This window comes from Saprolegnia parasitica, assembly GCF_000151545.1.
Source record: "Saprolegnia parasitica CBS 223.65 unplaced genomic scaffold supercont2.139, whole genome shotgun sequence".
NCBI lineage: Eukaryota > Oomycota > Saprolegniomycetes > Saprolegniales > Saprolegniaceae > Saprolegnia > Saprolegnia parasitica.
In genome coordinates this window covers 48,923-71,623 of record NW_012156533.1, presented here as the reverse complement: position 1 = coordinate 71,623, position 22,701 = coordinate 48,923, and the positions used below count along the sequence as shown (strand labels likewise).

Below are 22,701 nucleotides of genomic sequence, written 5' to 3'. Positions count from 1 at the left end.
CAAGCTGCTCCAGCTGGCGGGCTACGCCATTTACCCCCAGCGCTGCGTGCTCTCGGACTTTGACGCGTTCTTGCTCGCCAACCTCGTGGGCACACTCAAGCGTCATCCTCAGCGACCCGCAGCAACGCCACTCGTACTACTCCAACCAATGGTCGTTTTAGCGTCTGCTTGTCGTAATGGGAAACATCCTCAATTTTGCTTCGACCAAGGCCAAAGTGGCTGCGATGTCAGAGGCACACGACGACGTTGATCTCCAATCGTGCCCGACTCTGTCATGACCGCGCGTGACACCGCAGTCATTGCTGCCACGTCATTTCACTTGTTGGTGCTCGTTTATTGATCGTCGATTGGCACGATGGTTGAAATGACGTGGCGGACTCGTCCGCCAGGATGCGTACCTGCATACTGCACGACGACATGCAACAACACCGCCGCAGAGTCTATTCATTTTGCATCGTTTTGCGTATAGAGCCACGTCGCAGAGTGATTCAGACGTTCGTGTTGCATGGCTTTACACGTCATGCTACGTGGCCTGCGCATCGTCCGTGCCGTTGTTGACGTCCGTCGACGCTTGGTTGCCGTCGTCCGTGTCGGTGACGAAGCGGTAGTCGACGACGACCATGGCCATCTTGCGAAAGTGGGTAATGTAGCTGACCGTGCCCGAGACGCGGAACGTGAAGCGTTCAATGTCAAAGTTCTGCGGCACCTTGATGACCACATACTGCGTGCGCCCGACGAGCCGCTCGCAGAGGTCGGCGAGCGGCGTCTCGCCAAGGTGCAGGTCGACCGTCGACCGCGTCCGGTACTCGGGGCCGCCCCACGGCGGGTCGATGAAGACGACGTCTTGAAGGAACTGCTGCGCAACGTCGACGTAGTTGGCGCAGTAGCACTGGATGTTGACAAAGGTGAGCACGCCGTGCATGTTGTGGACAAGCATGCGAAAGCGCGTCGGATCAATTTCGACGGCTTGTACGTAGCGGAAGAATGTGCAGAACGACGCCGTGTTGCCGCCGACGCACGCGGTCGCGTCTGTGATGACGCTGTTGGGCGTCAAGCCCGGCAGTGTCATGATGAAGTGCGAGATGCGCGCGGCGGTCTTCATGTCCGTCACGCTGTACTGGGCCACGTCGTCGAGTTGCAGCTGGCTGCGCACGGCGACGGGTAGACCACTAAAGAGAAAATCGCGCTTGTCCACGGGGTCCGACGACGACTTGGCAGCCTTCTTGCTCGGTGGCTTGGCCACAGTTTCAATTACGGGTTGCTGCTCGTTGTCGTCCGTGCTGTGGCTGTGGTTGTTGTTGCTGATGTTGTCGCCAGCGATAGTGCTGGCGCCAAAGCTGCCCATGAGCGATTGCATGAGCATCATTTCATTGGCGTTGAGGGCGCGCGCGACGGGAGGCGCGTCGTCTGTAGTGGGCTTCGCCTTGGGCGGACGCTTCTTGCCCGGCTTCGTGGATGAGGTTGAAGTCGAGGCAGTCGAGGACGCTGTCGACGTCGACGACGAGGGCGATACCTTGAGCGATGCCAAGTCGTTTGCGAGGCCGGCGTCGGCTTGGTTGTCTCGGTCGGCGGCGGGTTTGCGGCGCGGCCGGCCGGCTCGGGGCTTGCGCTCGTGTGTCATGGGCGTGGTTTCGCAGGCTATTTTCAGCGCGTCGGTGGCAGTGACGACAAAGGCCATGCTGCGAGGTGCTGTGGTTGCGGTAGGTAGAGTGGATATGTTCCGACGCCGGCGGCCTCCGTCGCACGAGGACGAGGACGAGGTCGAGGACGTGGCTGGCAGCGGCCAAGTTGGAGACTTGCGCCGATTGGCCCGGGCCGGCGTCCAAAGAACGTGTCCTTCAAGCCAGGTATAATTAGTGTCCTATGCCGATACGATAAAAAGCATGCAATTCATGAAGGTTAAACGTCGTTTTTATTTCAATGCGACGCAGGGTCCTTGAAAGCCATGCCTAAAACCAGGAAAACCTACATTCTGGCATATGGGTCACCTCAACACGCCAGTTCGGGCGCGCCCGAAGATCGCTACAACGCGTGACATCATCCTCATCAAGACAAGTCGTCTCGACTGGCCTCTCATGCTACATTGCCAGCGGTCCGTCCTCTCTGCGCGGACGCTGCGTTGTTGCACATACGTACTTCCTTGATGGCATTCTCGCCTCGAGGTATCAGTGCAGTGCGCTCCATGAAGTGCTGCCCGCATCCTTATGACAAGGCTCGATACCAGACTAGTGGTAGGAGTAGGCTGGTACACGGCAGTCGAAGCACCTCGTGTAGCGCCTGCGGTCGAACCGAACTTATCTAACGACCCGCCTGTGAGCGCTCTTGACTTCCTGCATAGTACGTTCGACCCCGAAGCCATTCTCTTGACCCTTCACGTAGAGTGCATGGAGACCACAAGGGAGAAGCAAAGCGTGGTCGAGTCGAATGGTTGCACCCGACGTCTTTGTTGGCGCTCGCTGGGTAGCGCCTCGGCCTTGTCCCATGTGCTGGCCAAGAATACGTTCTTATTGACTCGCAGTGCTGGTGTCGCTCGACTTGTGCCCATGGAACGATTCCGTTCATAGACGACTTGCTCGGTCCTCCCTCTATACCCGGGCGCGACGGTGTCACGCGGAGAGCTCAGAGGTCGTCGTTCGTCCCGGAGGCAAGATCGTCCGACTACATTACCATCTGGCGAAGCGGTTTCTGTGATCTGGTCCAATCGACGGTTTGTATCCGGAGACGCGATGGTGGTCGTGCACGCCAAGGCGACGGGCAACGTGCAGCAGGTCATGTTCCGCCAGACGATCATCCGCGCTATGACCAAGCGGGGCATCAACGGCGGCGCGACGAACCTCAAGACGCCGGCACGCGACACGGTCGAGATGACACTGGACGGCGACGCCGCCACCATCCAAACCTTTCTCGACGCCTTGAGAACGACGCAGCCGCTCAATAGCTGGGGCGCCCGCGTCGATGCGCTCGTCGTGCTATCGACTGGCCGCGCTGTGCGTGATCACCAGGTACTACGTGGACGGTTCTGCAGCGTCTTTCCACAACGTTCGCTTAGGTCACGACAACCAACGTCGACGACCGCAGCTGGAACCCGAATGTTGAATTTTACATTTGAATAAACTACGAGAGGCCATTGCCAGCGCAGCAAGACACGAGTCGAGCAGCAGCAAGAGCGCGGTTAGGAACAAGTCGTTCGAGGTCAACCTCCAAGGCGAGGTTCCGTCATAGGTCGACACGGTCTTCGAGGAGCGCATCCGCGGCCTCTGCGGCGACGACACGGAGCAGGTATGCTAGGCGACGGCATGGTCATGTAGGAGCAATTCTCGTTCAAGGAATATGTTTACAACTTTGACGCGCAAAGCCCGCAAGGTGCGGTCGATTGCATGGAGCTGGCGCATGACCCCGTGGCTACGAGAGCACCTCGACGGATGCGCGAATGCGCATCGTGAACGCTGTGCAGAATGCGTCGTCGTCCTTACTTTGGAGGCGGCGCACGCTGGCCTAGCCCACGAGTTACATGTTTCTTGTGGCTAGCTACACGACCAGTACTGTACTCGTCGCAGAGAGACTGAGTTGGACCAGCCAGCCACAAATGCTGTGGCGACAATCCTTCCGCAATGACAGGGCGCCACGTCAGGGAATATTAACGCGGCACAATCTATTCTGGTATGCAAATACTTTATATTGGGGCAATTAACGCCTTCCGAATCTTTTCAAATGCCATTGACGTTTGGAACCGGCAACGCCACGAGCGGCAGCCAGCACGACTAGAGCGATGCAGCCGCGGAGAGTACAAAAGCGCGCCGCCTCGTACGCCTTTGTCAGGACGCAGCGTCGCAGGTCACGCTTCTCCAGCGTGCGATACAAACATCAAGTACACGTAGCGCGGCGATGGCTTGAACGCCTTTACAGCCCTCGGCGGTGAGCTGCTGCATGTCGGCGCACTTGGCTGCGAGGGTGGCAGTGGCATCGGCCAGCGCCTTCTCGCGGTCGGCCGAGAGGCGGCGCGCGACGCTCGCTGACGTCTCATGCGCTGTCACAAGATCCGATTGCAGAGCAGAGACTTCTTGCTCGTGCTGCGCGGCCTGCACCTTGAGTGTCTTCTCGTGCTCGGCGCCGAGAGCTCGGAGCTCGTCTTGGTGGTCGGCCTGCGTGGTCGTCCATTGCTCCTGCAGCTGCATCTCGAGCTCCGAGATGGCGCGGCGCGAGTGATCTCGGTGCCGTAGAAAACGAAATCGCATGTCCCTCTACGACCCGCTCTACTACCAGAAGCGCGCTGCAAAGCTCGCCGATACCAAGTTGGCGGCCCAAGATGCCCTCATGCGTAAGCCAAGCCCGACGGCGGCCACAAACCAAGGTTCGCGTGCCACCGCATTCGGGCGCAGAGCAGTGTGTGACCCCGACGATTGTCCGCCAGCGTGCGACCGACAACTGTCCCGGTGACTGCGCGATCGATCGCGCAGTCAACCGTACGACCGACGATTCGGTCGCCCGCCACGACGGCAAGGCAACCACTGACGGCGAGCAGCTGCAGCTCAACCACCGCCGCGCAGCGTCGCACACCGGTGACGAGCGTTGCGCCTGCTGTATGCAGCCGCAGGAGCAACAGACGACCACGCAGGCCAGCCACCAAGACGAGCTCCGAGCTCTCGGCGCCGAGCACGAGAAGGCGCTCAAGGTGCAGGCCGCGCAGCACGAACAAGAAGTCCCTGCTCTGCAATCCGATCTTGTGACAGCGCATGAGACGTCAGCGAACGTCGCACGTCGCATCTCGGCCGACCACGAGAAGGCGCTGGCCGATGCCACTGCCACCCTCGCAGCCAAGGGCGCTGAGTTCCGAGCCAAGTACGAAGACGCAGTGCGCGGCCGCCGTGTGGTCTGCCCTGCGTGCGGCGACGTCGATGAAGTGAGCCAGTGGACCGTCTTCCCTGGGCCGCTTATGGAGGACACGGACTTTGACAGCGACATTGAGGTGGGTCTCGGTGAGCCACCGGCACCACCAGACCTGGTCGCTGCCGCAGAGCTCGAGTCAGAACGCAAGGCTTACGAGGCGCTCGAAGCGCAAGCCGACGACGCAGCAGCCCGCGCTGCATCGAACGAGTTGCGCCTCGAGAACAAGATTTTGAAGCTCATGTCGACCACCAACGATCTCTCAGCCAGCGTCAACGCGCTCCCGTCGGACAAGTCGGCGCTCGCAGAGGCCAAGACGAAGCTCCAGGAGGAGACGGCAAACCTCGCATTGCGCGTAGCCGCCTTGGAAGCGTCGCTGCAGACACAGGCCAAGAGCGACATGAAGGTGCTCGAGAGGCGGGCATTCACGGCCGAAGCCGCCCAAGAGGCCAACGCGACGGTGGTCCGTGAGCTGGAAACCACCATCGAAGGGCTCTCGACAAGCGCACTCTTCCGACGCACCCAAGAGCTCTCGAAAGAAATCCGGGACTTGAGGCTCAGTTGCACGGCCTTGGGCACGAAGCAGAGTAGCTCTTAAGTCTTCTTGAATACTACGATGTGATTTTCATTCAAGCTGTCTCTATAGTCTTCGATGTATGGCTTCGCAAGGTTCTGCATCGACTTGCATTGAGCCCTTGGTAACTATTGCTCAAGGCCTCTAAAACGTCGATAGAAGGAGGTCGATCCTGTCGTCAGAGGTCTCATGACACTTGGGGTCCAGCGCTGTTACCAAGGCCATAAACATCCCTTGCTACTCCCAAGTACGTGGTACAAAGGCAGCCGCCATCGTCGTGGTTCGCGTGTGGATTTCGTGGACAATAGATGAAATATGATCTTACAACACGGACCAGCGTCGGTGGTTAGGGTCGTCGCCCGAAGCGTCCGACTCATCGTCGTCGGCCACCGACGTGCGCTCGACGCGGAGATCGCAAACTCTGAACTGTCCTTAAAGCCCACGTCCCGAATCTCGACAACGCCGGCCTCGGTGCCGCCTTCGACGCGGTGCGCGGGGAGCCACTGCACGGTCTCCAAGTGCCCGTTCGCGGCTGCCGAGTCCATCGCGGGACAGAGCACCCTTTATTTCGGTGCGTGTGCAGATAGCGCACGACATTCAGGTGACCGTTCCCGGCGGCAGCGTCCATGGCGCCCACGGAGCAGCCAACCGTCCGATGCTCGTCAAGGAAGCGGACAGTATGCAAGTGGCCGTTCGCTGTCGATCGCGCGAAGACTTGGGCTGAGCGACGTGTGCGTGTGCAGGTGCGAGAGCACCTCGAGATGGCCATGTGTCGCGGCAGCATCTATGGCCTGATACGAGCCCGGTGAGGAGGATCGTGAGCAGCCCCACGTGGCCGATCATGGCCGCGTAGTCGACCGTCGCCGACGTGCCTTTCGTCCGCGCAAGCAGCCACTCGACGAGCTCCATGTGAGCATACCGTGTCGCGCAGTCCACGGCCCGCGGCAAAGATGCGTCGGGTGGCATCGCAGCCATCGCTGCACGGCGCGTAAGTTGCCTTAAAAGAGCGCTAAATGTAGCGCGAGCGCATCGAGGCGCGCGGGCTCCAAGCAAGGGTCGTCGGAGCTCAGCGTGCGCGTCCGGTACCGTTCGGGCAGGATGAGAGCTGCGTCGCGTTGGCTAGCCACGTACAAGTGCGTCGTCATAGGTTGAGCAGCACCGCCCGGCAGAGTGAGCGTCGACCGTCTGCCGCGGCTCTTGCGCTGGCGAAATGCCACCTCGGCTGTGATTGGCCGAAAAGCAGCGAATCAGCGTCGTAGGAAGAAAATCGGATCTTCTTTGAAATGCAACCTGGCGCGAGATCTCGGGAGTGGTAGCCGTGATGACGACGGGAAGAAGGCCCGCAACGACGACGCCCGCGTAGACAGCCGCGCCGAGACATGCTGCGCGCAGGTGCCGCACCAGTGCACCCATTCCGGCTACCGTACCACGGGAAAATGACGCCATCTCTTCTTCCCAATGTACTCTTGGCCATCAAGGTCATGGTTCCGAGTCCTGCGAAAGGCAGGCGAGATGCGCTTCGAACCTCGCAGTGTTGAGAAGAAGAATAGACACTATTGTGCATTCTATCATTCTGCACGACTAGGAAACGGGTTGTACAACGTACTCTAGGTTGTGCTCGTTGCTTTTCAACGCTGTCGTTGGTCGCAGTGCTGTCACACCGCGAGGTCAACGCGGATGATGCCTCGTAGTCATGGCACGTCGGGCTCTCTCGTGTGACTCTAAAGCAGAGTCCACATTCGGGTCCTCCTAGCGTCACGGTCGAATGCCATCGTCGTTGATGCGTCAAAGCCCCGAGGTAGGTCGGCAGGACCTACCTAGCCAAGCGGTTATCCCCTTCTTCTTCTTCTTCTTGCCCCGGTCTGCACAAACGAGCAGGAAACAAGCATCGATGCCAACGAGTCTGACGGGCCTTGACAGCTTCGATAGCCGGCAGATGCATCGTCTTCTACGTAGGTGTCTTTCACCCGAACACGCTCGGCGACGTCGCGCTCTGCGACCGCTGCGACTGCGGCCCGCTGAGCGAGATCGTTGCCTGCCAGCGCTGGCGCCTGGGCCACGTCTTGTGCATGAAGGAAGACGTTTATGCCAACATTGCCACCGCCGCCCGAGGCACCCCGTTTTTAGGCCGCGCCAAGATCATATTGCCGATCGTCCTGCACCGCGATCTCCAGTCGCGGACGCCGCCTTAGTCGCTGGTATCTCTGGATGACCTTGACAAACTGCGTAGCCATCGACGGCAAAGCCTGGGAGGCCTTTACGCAGCGTGTCGTCATAAGCCTTATCCGCGGCCACAGTCGCCATCGGGCAACTACAGAAGAGCAAGACGAGCCCCCGTGCCGCCGCCTGCGCAGCCACGGCCCGGCGAGCGAACGTAGAAGACGGAGATTGCTAGTCTCTACGCATGCGAGCTCTTTAGTACAACGAAACATGTTCATATGTAAAAATATGTCGTACTACGCGTTTGTGGATCGACGCAACGTCGCAGTTCGTTGCCACCACTCACCTCTGTCCCTAAACGGAAAACCATGACCTCGTTCCGACTCTTTACGGGGCCTCGACGCCGTATCGAGTACGTCCATCGTCGAGGAGACAAAGTGACCCCACAGGTCGCGGCTTATGCAGTGACGACGCAGGTGTCGCCATGCGTTGGCCCTACCGCGTGTTAAGAACGCCGCACGAACGACGTTTACTATTCAGCCGACGTTGCTGGCTCGTCTGCTATTGGCTCTTGAGCCCGCCGTCAAATCAGCAAAGCCGCAGCAGCCAACGCTGACGACGAACGGTAATGTAGTGCATGCAAGGACCTGGACACGAAAACCGTGTCGGGCTCGCACCTGTCGTCGAATCAATCACACCCACCCAGCACTGTGATTCGTGCAGGTGCCCATATAAATATCGCTACGCATGGATTCCACGCAATGCCAGACTTGGTGCAAGTGCCAACAATTCTACGGTACCGGTAACGTCAGTACGTACAGCATATGGGTTCAAGTCTGTGTCCATGTTGAAGGTGCTAGTATCTTTTGATTCCCACCAATGGGATCTTCGAATCGTGTAGACACGGATTTGATTGGTTATATCAATATTTACGAATGGCCCGCATGCGAATGGGCAAAAACAAGCGGCCGAGATGATGGGAGGCAAACGAACCTTCAAGTTTTGTTGCCGACCACCTTGTAAAGTAAGCGAGAGAGTGGTCGAGCAACCCCACGGGCTCACCGTTCAAAACGCTTGAATGAAAGGATGCACGCACCCACAAATCGCATTCTATAAACCTGTCGGGCCAAGTACACTGTTAACAAACCGTGCAGGCATATCCCACGCACGATAACGTTATGCATGATGGTGCTCCGAGAAAAAAACATGTGTACCATCCAATTCCTGAGCGGGAGGCACTGTTGATGCTTGGGACAGGACTGGAAAAAATCATATTCCTGTTGAATACAGCCACCGCCGGGATGCGATTGCAATTTGGCATCCCATTTCTGTCAAGCGCACTACGTTGCGAGATCCAGCTACTGCTCCTATTGTTTGGAATTGACACAAACCACCACCGACGCAGTCGCGCTAATGCAACACGGTGCCCGATGCGCGACGAATCCAGTAGTAAAGTAGGTGCAGCGCAAAGGGTCGGGTCCAGGAGGCACCACGCGCAAGCCATTGGAAGAAATTCAATTGGAGAATCAATCGTATTTGGTTGGGTTGTGCATCAGACCTGGCTCTATGTACCCCCAACGCCCACAAAAGAACACCTTCCTCAAGACCATCACCTCCTACAGTACCCGCTACTAGGACGGCGCCTTCAGTGTCTTCAAACACCCCAAGCGCGCACGAAATATTCGAGGCACGACCTCATTTACAGCCCCCTGAAAACGATGCTCTCATTGATCGCCCCTTCCACTGAGCTCTTCCACGCGACGCCACGACAACATGGCAGTAAACAAACAGCAGCCCCTGTGCGGAAAGATATAGAACCGCATGGTGGCAAGTAGCTTGTGCGCCACAATGGCCTGGATCTATCGTTCAAAAAAGTCCATGCTACCGAGCGTGGGGTGGCGACGATTGAGCCCGTTGGCTACAGTAGTGCATCCTTTTGGTCGTCGTCGTTGTCGTCGTCGTCGTACGTCTCCAGTAGGGCAGACGGGTCGAGCGCGCGCTGGTGCACGGCACAGAAGCCCATGTCGACGGGAAGACCGAGTGTCGAGCGCACATAAAGTCGATTACAACCGTCGACTTTGCACACCTTGTTGCGCCGGTGGGTCGCGCAGAGCCCGCCGCCTCGGTCGGTTTGTCCGCAGTTTCTCACCGAGCAGAGACGCACGATATCGTGTTTCGCGCACTTGCCGCCTCGCTGCACGCCGTTCGAGCACCCAGCGACCGCGCAGAGCTGGACGCCGCCGTGCGTCCGGCAGTAGCCGCCGCGCTGGGCGCTCTTCTCGCAGTCGTCGTTCTTGCAGCGCGCGCCGCCTCCGTGGGCCTTGCAGAGACCGCGCGACTGCGCCGTGCGCACGCAGCCTTCTGTCTTGCAGCATTTGCCGCCGCCATGCGCAATGCAGAACTGAGCGCCTCCTTGACGGCCCTTTGGACAGTAGGCGACGTTGCAGCGCCGAGTGCCACCGTGGGCCTTGCAAAAGCCTCGGTACGTGAGGGCGACCGGGCAGTTTGGCGTGAGGCACCGCCCGTGGATCTCTTTCGGAGGCGACGTCTTGACCGGACGCTTGGCATTGTGCACTCGCTGTGGGGACATTTGGTGTTGCGATGACGTCGTCCCAAATGCAGCAGCAATGTCATTGTCTCGACTAGTTCACATAGGAGGAGACGTGAGCATGCGTTGAAGAGATCAGATCGTGGAGCCTACGAGAGCGCGGATGCCACATCGTCAACAAATGTGCCCAACGCGTCGGACGACATGGCCCAGTCCAAGCTGACGGCGTCCTCGTCGCCGCCGAGGCTGTACTCGGACTCGTCGTCGCTCGGCATACTACAATCGTGGAATGGCGGTCCACATGAACAAAGCATTTATTGTTGAGTATCTCGTCGGCAGGAAACGTGACAAAAAATGGTTGTCGGTTGCGAACATGTGGCAACGGCGCCGCGACAAAAGCCTCCTGTGACGATCAAGGCAGCGACGTGTGAGTCCAGCTTGTGTGTCCTCGTAAACTGTTCTCGTAGCAATCATCTCGCTTGAAATGTACGTGAAGTGTAGGATCTGCTGAGATACTCAGCAGATAGTACACTGCTCCTGCACCGTACTAGTACTCGAGACTGCGCTGCGCGGATTGGTCCCTTGTAGCCAATCCGAGTCCTTGTATATGATTCCGAGCGTGCGATTGGTCAAAAATCCGCTCGAAGCGATCCATGAACAACCCTGTGCGATGAGGCAATCTTTGGCGCCAGTCGATCCTCCTTCCATGTACAAATCAATCTGCACGAGCACCCACGCACCTGTGCGAAAGCTACTTGCAGATTGGTGTAACACAGTTAGTATTCGCGTTCTTACCCTACTACTTAACTCTCGTCGCACGGGAAAACGACCGAGCATCATGTAGAGATGCAACCGACTCGACTTGTTGCCGTCAAGGGTAAGAGCGACCGTGCTGAAACCAGCTTACTGGCTTCTTCAGTGCATGGTGCTGCATACAAGTCTATAGTACAGTGCAGCCATCATCAAGTTGGGTGCCATGATGATACTACTGCTCGTCGCAATTTTGGCACTGCGATGGCTCTGCGTTTACAGACACATGGTCGTTCTTATCAAGTTAGACACGAGGCGCTGGCCGCGCGTCCATGCTAGTACTATGCTGGATCGTCTGAGTGTGGTCGGCGCACAGCTGCGTCGTATTCACGCCCCGCGTGAGCGCCAGCTGCTTGCAGCGCGGGAACGTGCACAGCCGCGGCTTGCGGTGTACGACGCACTCGCCGCCGCCGCGCGCCGTCTTGTTGCAGTCGGCGACATTGCACTTCTGCGTCCCGTTGTGCTTGGCACACTTGCCGTTGCGCTGGACCATGGTCGAGCAGCCGTCGACCGTGCATTGACTGCCGCCGCCGTGTCGTCGACAGAGGCCCTTGCTTTGCGCGCTCTTGTTGCAGTCGAGGATCGTGCAGCGACTGCCGCCGCCGTGTGTCTTGCACAGGCCTTGGCTCTGCGCCGTGCGCGGGCACCCAATCGTCTTGCAGGGCTTGCCGCCGCCGTGCGCGATGCACTTGTTCTTGCCCTGGATCGTCTTGGTGCAGAGCGGCATTATGCACATGCGTCGGTACCCGTGCTCCTTGCAAAGCCCTTTGTAGCTCAAGTACCGACTGCAGCTGGGTTCGAGACACATGCCGAGCTTCTCTTTGGCCGCAAACGACGACGGCGGCCTCTCGTCGTTTCGTCGGCCATCGGGCGGCGGCGCATCTTGGCCACTGCTATTACTGTCCCCACTACAGGCGTCGTCGGGCAGCGCTGGAAAGTAGCACGCGTCGTCGGGACCGGCATACATGGTCGTGTTGTGGACTTGGCTCGGCGGCGGGTACGGTGCCGGAAACGACGGTGCGTACGACGGTGCGTACGGGAGGTAGCCGGGCGGCATGTAGTTGTAGTCGTAGGCGCTGCGCGCGTTGTAGTCGTGGTAGACGCCGGTGTACATGGCGTCGCGTGGCCATTCGAACGCCGGTGCGTACGCGGCGGTCGGTGCGATGGGCCAAAAGGGCGCGTCGTAAGCGGCGTCATTGCGCAGACGTCCATCGTCGTCGTCGTCGATACCTTGCCTCTCGGAATGGATTGGCAGCTACAGCCATTGCAGCTGATGGTCCTGTAGAGATGGCGTCGGCACCAGCTGCCGCAACCCAAGCCGCGAATGAAATTGCCCCCCGACATGCGTTTTGTATCGAATTTATAGAAACGAGTGGGACATCTTCCCAGCGGTAAACGTCGGACAGGGCGACGACTCACTGGAGACGCATTTTTTTAACATGTTGGAGACTCCCTTACGTCCCTCGAGTACACGTCCATGTAAGCTCGGATGTCAACGATAACGACGCGAACAATAAGACGATCTATAAGAAATATAAGGCGCGAGGCGTCGAGTGGCGCAGGAATATTTCGACCCGTCGTGACGCACCGGTCTGACTCGCCGCGGTGCCGGACAGGCCACGTGTCTCTGGACCGACGCGGCCCAATCGTTGAGTCTCCCAACGTGGCTACCGTGTATATACGCCTTGGTTTCTGAGGCACACACGTCGTCGCGAGGTACGCACGGCGGCTGTATGTCGACTGCCTGTCCTCTAGCACGTGGAGTAGGTGCCAACTTACTACGTCCATGCATGCATGATCATTTTACGGCGAATTTTTTATCGGACACACGCACGCAGCGAGGATTGATGGCTTCGTGCAGTTGGGTTCATGGGACGGCGGGCTGGGATACGCGTGCGACGTCACCGCGTCATCACGCATGGTCGTCGTCGGAAGCCAGTCGTCCGGACCCAGCGAAATCACCTTGGAGAGCTGCTGGACGTGGTCGTACGTGGGCTTGTGCACCATGACGTTGCGTGCACTCTCGAGCAAGTCGGGTGCGTTCCATAGCAAAATGCCCACAATCTTGTTGGCGCGGAGGTAGTAGACGAGGCCGCGCTGGTAACTCTCGTCGGCTCCAAACTGTTTCGGTGGCGCGAGCCACACGCCGAGCGTCTGGAGGCGGCTGTCGATTTCGCCAATGCCCTCGATGGTCACGTGGATCCCGGGCATGTGGCTTCGAAACATGGGCTGGTGCCGGTACATTTTCTTGGTCGCATTGACCTGGCGCCGGTTCAATTCCCGTCCCGTCAAAAACAGCACAACACAAAAGTACCATGTTCTGGCCCGCCACAAGACCGCTGTTGACCGCATGGTCGTACCGATCGACGCGGCGCCGGCCGACAAACGAATCGTAGTAGCTCGCGACGCTGCCCGCGACAAAGAGGTCCCGCACCGCCTCCAGCTGCGCGTTGACGACGATGCCTGCAGCCAGTGTTCCGATCATCCAGGATTTTGGAAAGACAGTGGCTTACCGCCGTGCAGCGCATCGATCTCGAGGCCCTCAAAGTGCCCGCACTCGACGTCCGGTTCGATCTGCGTCGACGCGAGCACTGCATAGTCGGTGACGACGTCGGCGGTCGCGGCCCCCATGCACGAGAGATGCACGCCGCCTGTCGCTGTGTCGGGCTTGATGCTTGTCACGAGCGTGTGCGTGTGCACGTCAATGTGGGCGTACGCCTGCAGCCGGCGCGTGATTTCAGCACTCAGATACGCCGGCACGTGACGCGCGCACGGCCCTTGGTCGTCAACAAATAATTGCTGCACCTGCGTCACCATAAAGTGCATGGCCCGGTCGTACAAATGCAGAATACCTGCAAGTGGCTGTTCCGGGGGTCCGTTGCAAGCGCCACCGCCACCTCGGTGCCCAAGAAGCCACCGCCGACGACAGTCACGGACGTGATCGCCATGCGCGTCGAGAGCCGATCGAGCGCCGCAAAGTCAGAGAGCGTCGTCACGGTGTTGACCTTGTCGCGGAGCGCGTACGAGATCTTGGAGCTGTCCAGGACGTACAACGGCCGAGGTCGGCCCGCCGTCGCAATGAGGCACTTGTCGTATGAGATCTAATACATGTAGTTAGTACATTGCGACACATGATGTGTTGCGGATGGGGGTACGACCAGCGCATTGTCGGGCAGCGTGATGCGCTTTCGCTCCACGTCGACTTGCAGGTTGTGCATGCCCAGCACGAGCGAGACGGACGGCGTCGCGTGCTCGTCGTCGAGGCGTGGCGTGATGTACCGGCGCCACTCGTTGTACGAATCCATGAGCGCGTTCCTGAGAGCGGAGTCGACATGTCGTGCGACGCGTCGAGCCGCGGCAAGTGGGTCTCCTCGCTGATCATGAGAATGTCGGCGAGCGGACTCTGCTGCAAAATGGCCTCGATCGCAGCGTGGGCGGCGGTGCACGCGCCGAGAATCACGTACGGGTAGTGCCGCGGGACGGCGCCCTCAGTGGCTTCGGCGGCCTCTACGTCGACGACTGAGCGACGACCTAGAGAGAGTTAGCGCGCATATGTACCAGCTTGCTCGATGACGATGGATGGCGGGCGCTCGTCGTTGCGGCTCCGACCCTCGTGCATGCAGAGACCAGAGGCGAGGCCCGCCCCCAGCGCGACGGCCGCGCGGCGGCCCACGAAGGCTCCTCGCAGCATTATTATTTTGTCGATTGGCTCGTATCCGGACGATGAGCCGGATACCTGAAAGATCGCCGCATCTTGTAAATTGTACCATGACGTGGCACGATAGAATGCGGTTGTTTCGAGCGCTCGACGACGGCAACGCTTATGGTACCTGCATCCGCGCTGCGGATTCGCAGAAGACCTGTTATTAGAGAGTGTCTATTCGATGTACCTTGACGAGAGCTGTCAATGGCGGTGGCCTAGAAGGCTCGAGTATCGCAAGCATCAAGCCTGGGAGGATCCAAGGTAGCGGTAGCGGGCTGGTACGCGCCAGCGCACCCGACATATATTGCTTTCGGCAACGAAAGAGACACCGCGGATCGGGACTGCCTCGTATTTTGCGTACCTCTCGCCCGTCGTGTGTAGGTTCTTGTACTTTATTCCTGTGGAGGCGCTATAGCAGTATGTACATACCCCCAGGTCGCGCGCGATCGCTGGCTAGGCCACTGGTGCAGCCACCCACTGCCGCTCGTCGACACCCGTTTGGTTTTGGACACAAATTCGCACAAGGCAGCAACGTGTAATGAAACATGATTGTGCTCCTGGGCCATACCAGGGACGTGCCGTTCGTTTCGGTACATTGTAGGCGTCGCTGGCCATTGCGATCGTCTAGTTGACCAATGGGAGTTTGCATCATCTGGATAATGCGCTGCTCGCACGTTGCCAGCTCAGGATTTTGAACGAGCCACGGCAGCCACGGACGACACAAGAAATCGCGGTGCCGAATGGTCGACAAGAAGTACCTCGCTCCAACAAGGATAAAGATCCGCGCCGCAAGAAGGCGTACGACGCTGCGAAGAGTCAGGGAAACGTGCTGGCACAGAACACCTACGTACACCGCGCATGCGTCTTTGCGTTCATCCCGATTGCTTTCTCAGTGTCTGCCAAAATGAAGACAAAATAAGGAGAAGGCGATCGCGACGGATGCAAGGACCAGCTCGTTTGAGCATCACGTCTGATTCGACATGAACCATGACTTGGTCTTAGCCTGGAGGTTTCTTGCCCTTGTTGCGGTATTCCTTCAGCTGCATCCGCGCTTACTCGCGGTTCTTCTGCTTGTACGCCTTCGTTCGTGCTGCAACTTTCTCCGCAGTCGTACGAATACAGAGTGTCGACACATGTTGCCCGCATTACTCAATCCGCTCACGGCAAGATACGTTGTGTTTCTGTGGGATGGTACAGCATGTATTCGCTCTACGCCTACCCATGGATTTTCGACGTTCATCTTGTTGGTTTTTACGATAGATACCAAACATACTTCATTGGCACTCGATGTAGGTATCCTCCGACAGCTCGGCGATGTACATGGAGCGGTCTGCGTGCGTGGAATAGACGGCCACCGACGCACTTAGCGCACAGACCGCCAAGAGGGCCACTAGAAAGGTCGAGGTTGCACTTTGACAAACCACGTTGACGCTGGTCGCATTCGCCGTCAGTATCTTCTGCACGAGGTCTGCTTGCGCCGGCGTCGTCACGGCGAGCTGGTTGACAATCGCTGGGAGCGATGTGTTGCGGCAGTACGTGCGACTCCACGCGTGGAGCGTGAAACCATCTACAGCCGTCGCAAGATCCGTTTTCAGGATCCTTGGGTCGTTGTACCTGCGACTGTGAGGACGGCAAACGCTACGGCAAAGACGGCCCAGGCCAGCATCGCCGACACCGTCGATAGCCCGAGGATGATGTACGTAGTCAAGAAGCCGAGACATGTCAGAACAAAGTGGGCGATCGTAAGCCCATCGGGCCATCCACCTTCAATCCGTAAGGCGCCCGTCGAGCCATTGTTGTCGAGCAGCAAAGATATGTCCATGTTGGGGGCGCCTCGTTGGCGGTCAAAGCTGCCATCAAAACAGGTCTGCGTGTCTACGTCCCATAGAAACCCTTGCTCTTGTCGAGACTACCGCGTACGTGGACCGCTGGATCGAGCTACGAGGGGGTAAGGCTAGCAGGTGTTCTTCGTGGCATAAAATAGGTGTACGTACTGGATGCATGCGGCGCCAGAAAAGATCTCGGTGCCTCCGACGATAAGGGCGACGAGCGCCGCCGCCACGAACGTAATCTTGACGGGCGTCAGCCGCGCGTAGCGCTCGTAGACACCAATGTCCCATTGGTTACTCCAGGCGTGCGGCGTCGATACTTCGCATTCGACCCTTCCCATCGTTTGGCAGCGCTGGAGCACGTGCGACGTTTCGGATATAATTGCGTCGAAGCCCGGTGCCTTTCTGCGGTGTCAACGATCTTCACGGGGCGATCCACTCGGTGCAACGTACATGCGCTGCCTCCACGGACGGCACCACTGGCCAGAACTCGTTTTAGTGCCTTCTTTGTGAGCTAGCACCATCGCAACCGAGCGCTTTTGGGTTTGTCGGCCGGGTGTTCAGCGGTAGCACGGTCGTGGAAATGAGCTGGCGTGAAAGCAAGACGCGGAAACGTGCGATTTCGCCGTGTCACTGGCTGCTCGTGGCTAATTCGCCATGTCACTATAGCTGCTTTGGGCGCCAGGCGCGCATCCAAGCATGTAGCTACGACTGCTCCCAGGATTTAGAACGACCAGCGGACGTGTATAACATTGCAGGCGACGACGGCAACTGCCATTTGAAACGGATGAGCGCGCGGCCGAAGCGGGGCTCGGCGCCCATCAAATCGCATGACATTTCGACCAAGCAGCTCATGGACGATGCGCTCGTGGACCACGACGTGAGCGAAGACGGTGCCGACTCGGACGACTCGGACGCCAAGAAGCAGCGCAAGGACGCCCAGCGCATGTACCGCATCAACTCGTACTCGTCGCTCAACAAACTCAACAAAAAACCGGTGACGCCGGCGACACCCGTCGACGGCTCGCGCAAGCCCGTGGCGGTCGCCATGGACGAGCCGTGCAAAAAGTGCCTCGCGAGCAAAGACATGTCGTCGATGCACTACGCCGCGTATGCCGGTCACCTCCCGTGCCTCCAGACGCTCCTCGCCACGGGCAACCCGCCGCCCACGGACAAGCACAAGCGGACGCCGCTCTTCTACGCGTGCGCAGCCAATCAAGCGAGCTGCTGCGCCGAGTTGCTGGTCCAGCGCCCCGAGTGGATTGACGTTCCGGACGCGCAGCTTGACTCGCCCGTGCACGTGTGCTGCTTCTTTGGCTGGGACGCCTGCCTCGAGCAACTCCTCGATGCCGGCGCCAACCCGCACGTGCGCAACGCCAAGGGCTTTCGCCCGTCGCACATCACAAAGACGCCGGCCTGCCTCTCGATCCTCGTCAGCCACGGCGACGACTTGCTCCAAGGCGACAAGCTCGGCCGGACTCCCCTTTTTGTCGCATGCACACGCGATCGCGTCGACTGCGTCGAGTTTCTCTGCTCGTGGGACTACCAAGTGCACTCGTGGATGCTCGAGCAGGAGGACGACCGGAGCGATAGGCCATTGCACGCCGCTGCCTGCAACGGCAGCCTCGGAAGTCTCCAGGTGCGTCTCGACCTTTGCCTCGGGCGGTATTTCAACGCAAGGAATGTGCAGGTGCTGCTCAAATATGGCGCCGACGTCTACGCGAAAAACGTCAAGGGGCTCACGGCACTCGATTTGGCCGTCACCAACCAGCACGAAGTGCGAATCACATCCCTCTGTGCAATTCGAGAAGCGCAATATTGCAACGGTAGGACTGCGCGGCACTCTTGCGCCAGAACATCCACGACACGGTACACTTGGTCTAGATTCGGATTCTCTGCGGATATACTATAGATGGTGGGGTGTAGGAAAACGCTGCGACGTGGTTTGCGCCGTCGCAATCGCGCCACAACGTCGGGCCTGCGCCGACGACCGAGTGGAGCGAGTGCATGGACACGGATACCGGTCATCTCTTCTACTACAACAACAGCACGGGCAAGTGCCAGTGGGAACTTCCGACGGACTTGAGGGGACGGCAGTCGGCCGTGACGACACCTATAATTGCTGCGACGCACTTGGCGACACTGCCTGAAGCAACAGCGGCGACCGACGCGATTACTACTGGCGAGGACACAACGACGACGACGACGGTGACCAACCAAACGACGGCGGGCGTACACGATGATAGTACAGTTGGTTGTATCCACACATATCAAATAGGAGGAAGACGGCGGCGACTATGTGTGGGTCAAGAAGAAGAAAACGCTCATCGCGGTCGTTGCGAGTTCGCAGTCCGAGTGGTGCGTCGTCCAAGACCCGGGTTCCAAAGCCATCTACTACCGCAATACAAAGACGGGCGAGTCGCAGTGGGAAGAGCCCGAAGCCATCCAAAAGCTGCAGCACGATGTGCACGCCCACACCTCGCAGCACGCTGCCGAGCTCTGGAACGACCTCAACAAGGCCCGCGATGCGTTGGCTGCCGTAAAATGCATGACGTATGACATGGTGTTGTGACATATATTGCGTGTAGAAATTGGAGGAAGAGCGGGCGCGGCAAGCGGCTCTGACGCAAACAGCGATCGGGTCGTTCCAAGCCTCGATCCAGCAGCGTCGCGAAGAGATGAAGCAAAAGGAGCTCAAGACGCTTCTTCCGAAATCGTCCTTTGTCAAAGTCAAGCGCAAGCCGCCGTCGCTCAAAGGTGCCATTTTAATTGCTGTTTTTTGGACACTTGACCGTGCATTTTTCACGATATTAAATTGCATTAGGACTCAAAATGAGCATGCACACAATCCAAGACGTACCGAACGAAGACGGTCCTGAAGATATCGTGTCCAAGACCATTGACGACGACCCGATCTTGACGCTCTTTGTCGGGTCCTTTGTACGACCCAACGGCCATCTTGCGACTTGCAGCAATACCAACATGACGCAGCCGCACAAGCGGTCGGCCCGCAGCGTGCAGCTCGAGATGACGGGCGTCCAGCGTATCTACAACTGCGTGTTCTACTACTACCTCTCTCTTACCGACCCCGTCGCGGCGGTGGGCATGACGTACGCGCATCCAGTATATTGTCTGCTCGATACACTGATACTCGAGTGTGCACGTTTAGAAAATCGCAGTTTCGGACGTTTCTAAAGGACGCGCTGCTGTTGCCAAATGCTGCGACAAAAGGCCCACCACCGCCGCTCAAGCTGCACACGTCCGACATGATTTATGCGCAGAGCATCATGGATGACCCGTCCCTCGCAGGTAGATGATGTGGTTGGTTAAGGGCTGTTTCTCGACCCATCTCGACGTGTAGAAGCACCGTCCAAGAAAGATGCCCTGCTCACGCTCCCGGCATTTCAGGCAGCCATGATCAACGTCGCGGACCGCGTTGTCGCGCAGCTCGACGAGAAGGTCGAGGCGACGATCGACGATGCAGGCGAGTGGCTTTGCCTCGAGTACATTCTCCCACTCGTGCGGCGGCTCGCGGGCAAAATGGCCGAAACCGTCAAACGGTACGGTGTCCACCACCTACATGACAATATATGTATTGGAACATCGCGCAGGTTTACAGACATTGAGGCACAAATGACCAGCGCCCAAGGACTTTTGGCGGCCAACCGGTCTCTCTTCCAGCTCTTGCACAAGTTTTACAGCAGCGATTCGCGCTTCAAACTCATGACGTTTGCGAGCCTCGTGGCCTTTACGACCGACTTTGACGTGACGCCGACGCTGTGCTCGGTGCCGAGTCTTTTTCACGTGTGCGAGGCCATCAACTGGATGTCGGGCAACGCGTACACGGTCGTGCTATCGTATGACAAGTTTGTGCAAATCTGCCGCACGCTCGCGGTAAGCAGTGCGACTAGACTCTCGACGTGCGAGCCTGCGTAGGTCGAGTACATCAAGGACGGCGACGACGCCAAGAGCAAAATAGCCGGGCTTCTTACGCACCTGAACGCGCACCGCCACAACCGTGCGACCACGCTCCTGACGGCGCCGCTCGTGTTACCTTCCGCGTTTATCGTCGACGACAGCTGACAACCAGACAACATGTGTTTGGGTGTACTAACAAGAAGGAACGTTCTTTGCTGCTTCGGACAGAGTGGGAGCGTGACGATGGCGCCACATCCTTGGTCCCTCTGGTCCGTCGCTCGTCATCGCAGTTGCAGCTGGGGATACCCGTATGCGTGCACACGACACTCGGTTTTCAGCCGCCGCAGCTTGGTCTTCTCGCTGCGTGTCTTTTGTCCGCGATAATCAACTCGAAGAAGCGTCTCGATACCTGGGTCGACGGGGCTTCTCGCATCCGCCTTCGCGAACTTGGGACTTGGGATGGCTCGAGGTGCAGGCAGCCTGCACAAACCGTACCACCGTAGTACATACCGCTTTGGATGAATCTTTTGACCCTTTGAAGCATGTGTACGTAACTTCGGAAGGTGGTTGCGTGTGCAGGCCCCAACACACTGAAATGCTGGCGCGTGCCGCACTGCACGCGCCGATGTACTAGTACACTGTAGGTGGCCGTTTGCAGCGTTGAAGAGGATTTGTATGTAGGATAGATAGTTGTTGTTGATTGTACATTATACACATGCAGGAATAATAACTTAGATTTGAGACCACTGTGGCGCGAGCTCTTCGGTTCGGTCGGCCATGGACCGGAGGTGGTTGCAGTGCACGTGGCAAAGGCCGCCGCCGACTTCGTCTTGGAGGCCCATGCGGTTGCAGCCGCTCACCAAGCACACAATGTCTTTGCGGTGAATCTCGCAGTAGCCGCCTCCACGGTCCGTGCGCTGGCAGTCGTCCGTCTTGCAGTGGCGCGACCCGCCGTGCTTTGCGCAGAAAAGGCCCCGCTGCGCACCGTTGTTGCAGTTTTCATACGTGCAGCGGCGACCGCCTCCGTGCTTCCGGCAGAGGCCGTTGCCCTGGGAGCTCTTGCCGCAGCCGTCAAACGTGCAGCGCGCGCCGCCACCGTGGGCCTTGCAGAGACCGTGCGACTGCGCCGACTTGTTGCAGGTCGGGATGTTGCAGCGCTTGCCGCCGCCGTGGGCAATGCAGAGGTTCTTGCCCTGGCTGCCCTTGGTGCAGCCAATGACGCGGCAGCGGCGGACGCCGCCGTGCGTCTTGCAGAAGCCACGGTACGTGATGGACGCATTGCAGTCTTCGCGGAGGCACTTGCCGGGCACTTCGTTGTGCGCCGCGGGCACATTGCTCGTCGTCGACGCCGGTGTCGTCGTCGTCGTCGTTGCTGCTGTGATGGCCGGCGGCGGCGTCGCGTAGCCCGGGAGGACAAGCGCCATCTCGATGGCTTCCGACTTGACGTTGGCAAAGTTGTTGTCGTAATAGCCGTACGAGGTGTTGGTGGTGGCGGCGTCGAGATCGACAAACTGGTTGTGGTAGATGATTTCGGGCGCGGGCTGGTGGTACGGGATCGGGTCAAAGCAGAGCATCGAGTCGACAAAGTCAATGGCGTTCGTCTGCACTTCGTACGACAAGCTGTCGAACGCAAACGCGTCCTTTTGCATAAAGACCGTGTGGTTGTGCATGTTGTTGTTGTGGTGGTGGTGGTTGCTATTGTCGTTCTGAAGCAGGTCCCACATGGGCTCTTGCTTCATGCTGCTGTACTGGCCGGGAAACGGCGCGTCGTGAAAGTAAGCGTCCATGTTCAGCAAATGCGCAAATGAAGCAAAGCGCCAAATGGCATGCTCGCGTCTTGTCTCTGCGTTTGTATGCTATAGAAAGCGCGAGTGTCCGAGTATTGGTTGTGAGTGGCACGAGTTATTTCGAGGCCACTTTGCCCTTTGCGCTTTGTAGCACAAGATCCAGTAGAGCGTGAGTAATCCCAGCCGGTTCAATATCTCATCGCCGTTACTTTTGGCCAATCCACTATGCAATTGGGTGGGATAGAGTCATAAAGCCGAAAATGTACCAACGACGGTGTAGGCTTCACTATTGGATCGTACGACGACGACGATGGCGGTCGACACTGCTCCACATGGATAGACCTCCAATGCGGCGACGACGATCCGCTTTGAGGCGTCCTTTTGGGTGGCGCCCATGTACCGTATTACTAAAATGCAAAGCAAGCACCTAGATGAAGAGGGCATCATCATCCCCATGCACGCCGACCAGCAGCACGGTCGTGCATACT

At 58.4% G+C, this 22,701-nt stretch overlaps 10 protein-coding genes across 10 annotated transcripts; 2 read left to right on the top strand and 8 right to left on the bottom strand.

The window, feature by feature from the left end:
• Positions 1-428: 428 nt before the first annotated feature.
• Positions 429-1,700, bottom strand: SPRG_14587 (hypothetical protein). The gene has a single exon (XM_012353920.1). The coding sequence runs from the start codon at positions 1,676-1,678 to the stop codon at positions 524-526; it is 1,155 nt and encodes a 384-aa protein (XP_012209310.1). The 5' UTR covers positions 1,679-1,700; the 3' UTR covers positions 429-523.
• Positions 1,701-2,726: 1,026 nt separating this feature from the next.
• Positions 2,727-3,201, top strand: SPRG_14586 (hypothetical protein; the record flags this gene model as incomplete). The annotated part of the gene is made up of 2 exons (XM_012353919.1): positions 2,727-3,002; positions 3,050-3,201. The coding sequence occupies 2 exons, from the start codon at positions 2,727-2,729 to the stop codon at positions 3,107-3,109; spliced, it is 336 nt and encodes a 111-aa protein (XP_012209309.1). The 3' UTR covers positions 3,110-3,201.
• Positions 3,202-5,779: 2,578 nt separating this feature from the next.
• On the bottom strand, positions 5,780-6,003 carry SPRG_14585 (hypothetical protein; the record flags this gene model as incomplete). The annotated part of the gene is made up of 2 exons (XM_012353918.1): positions 5,780-5,857; positions 5,902-6,003. The coding sequence occupies 2 exons, from the start codon at positions 6,001-6,003 to the stop codon at positions 5,780-5,782; spliced, it is 180 nt and encodes a 59-aa protein (XP_012209308.1).
• A 117-nt stretch (positions 6,004-6,120) lies between these two features.
• On the bottom strand, positions 6,121-6,433 carry SPRG_14584 (hypothetical protein; the record flags this gene model as incomplete). Its single annotated transcript, XM_012353917.1, has 2 exons — positions 6,121-6,213; positions 6,257-6,433. The coding sequence occupies 2 exons, from the start codon at positions 6,431-6,433 to the stop codon at positions 6,121-6,123; spliced, it is 270 nt and encodes an 89-aa protein (XP_012209307.1).
• A 3,103-nt stretch (positions 6,434-9,536) lies between these two features.
• Positions 9,537-10,441, bottom strand: SPRG_14583 (hypothetical protein; the record flags this gene model as incomplete). Its single annotated transcript, XM_012353916.1, has 2 exons — positions 9,537-10,260; positions 10,320-10,441. The coding sequence occupies 2 exons, from the start codon at positions 10,439-10,441 to the stop codon at positions 9,537-9,539; spliced, it is 846 nt and encodes a 281-aa protein (XP_012209306.1).
• A 779-nt stretch (positions 10,442-11,220) lies between these two features.
• Positions 11,221-12,125, bottom strand: SPRG_14582 (hypothetical protein; the record flags this gene model as incomplete). The annotated part of the gene is made up of 2 exons (XM_012353915.1): positions 11,291-12,125; positions 11,221-11,251 (listed from the first exon to the last, which is right to left on the bottom strand). The coding sequence occupies exons 1-2, from the start codon at positions 12,088-12,090 to the stop codon at positions 11,221-11,223; spliced, it is 831 nt and encodes a 276-aa protein (XP_012209305.1). The 5' UTR covers positions 12,091-12,125.
• A 654-nt stretch (positions 12,126-12,779) lies between these two features.
• On the bottom strand, positions 12,780-14,672 carry SPRG_14581 (hypothetical protein; the record flags this gene model as incomplete). Its single annotated transcript, XM_012353914.1, has 6 exons — positions 14,535-14,672; positions 14,132-14,483; positions 13,829-14,077; positions 13,490-13,781; positions 13,291-13,439; positions 12,780-13,238 (listed from the first exon to the last, which is right to left on the bottom strand). Exons 2-6 carry the CDS (start codon positions 14,279-14,281, stop codon positions 12,780-12,782), a joined length of 1,299 nt encoding a protein of 432 aa, XP_012209304.1. The 5' UTR covers positions 14,282-14,483; positions 14,535-14,672.
• A 1,214-nt stretch (positions 14,673-15,886) lies between these two features.
• On the bottom strand, positions 15,887-16,894 carry SPRG_14580 (hypothetical protein). The gene is made up of 4 exons (XM_012353913.1): positions 16,674-16,894; positions 16,593-16,617; positions 16,294-16,546; positions 15,887-16,246 (listed from the first exon to the last, which is right to left on the bottom strand). The coding sequence occupies exons 1-4, from the start codon at positions 16,847-16,849 to the stop codon at positions 15,954-15,956; spliced, it is 747 nt and encodes a 248-aa protein (XP_012209303.1). The 5' UTR covers positions 16,850-16,894; the 3' UTR covers positions 15,887-15,953.
• A 376-nt stretch (positions 16,895-17,270) lies between these two features.
• SPRG_14579 (hypothetical protein) lies at positions 17,271-20,645 on the top strand. The gene is made up of 11 exons (XM_012353912.1): positions 17,271-18,147; positions 18,199-18,285; positions 18,339-18,377; positions 18,435-18,740; positions 18,787-19,047; positions 19,097-19,265; positions 19,333-19,618; positions 19,678-19,817; positions 19,870-20,068; positions 20,120-20,402; positions 20,445-20,645. Exons 1-11 carry the CDS (start codon positions 17,296-17,298, stop codon positions 20,589-20,591), a joined length of 2,769 nt encoding a protein of 922 aa, XP_012209302.1. The 5' UTR covers positions 17,271-17,295; the 3' UTR covers positions 20,592-20,645.
• Positions 20,646-21,116: 471 nt separating this feature from the next.
• On the bottom strand, positions 21,117-22,242 carry SPRG_14578 (hypothetical protein). Its single transcript, XM_012353911.1, has one exon. The coding sequence runs from the start codon at positions 22,211-22,213 to the stop codon at positions 21,158-21,160; it is 1,056 nt and encodes a 351-aa protein (XP_012209301.1). The 5' UTR covers positions 22,214-22,242; the 3' UTR covers positions 21,117-21,157.
• Positions 22,243-22,701: the final 459 nt, after the last annotated feature.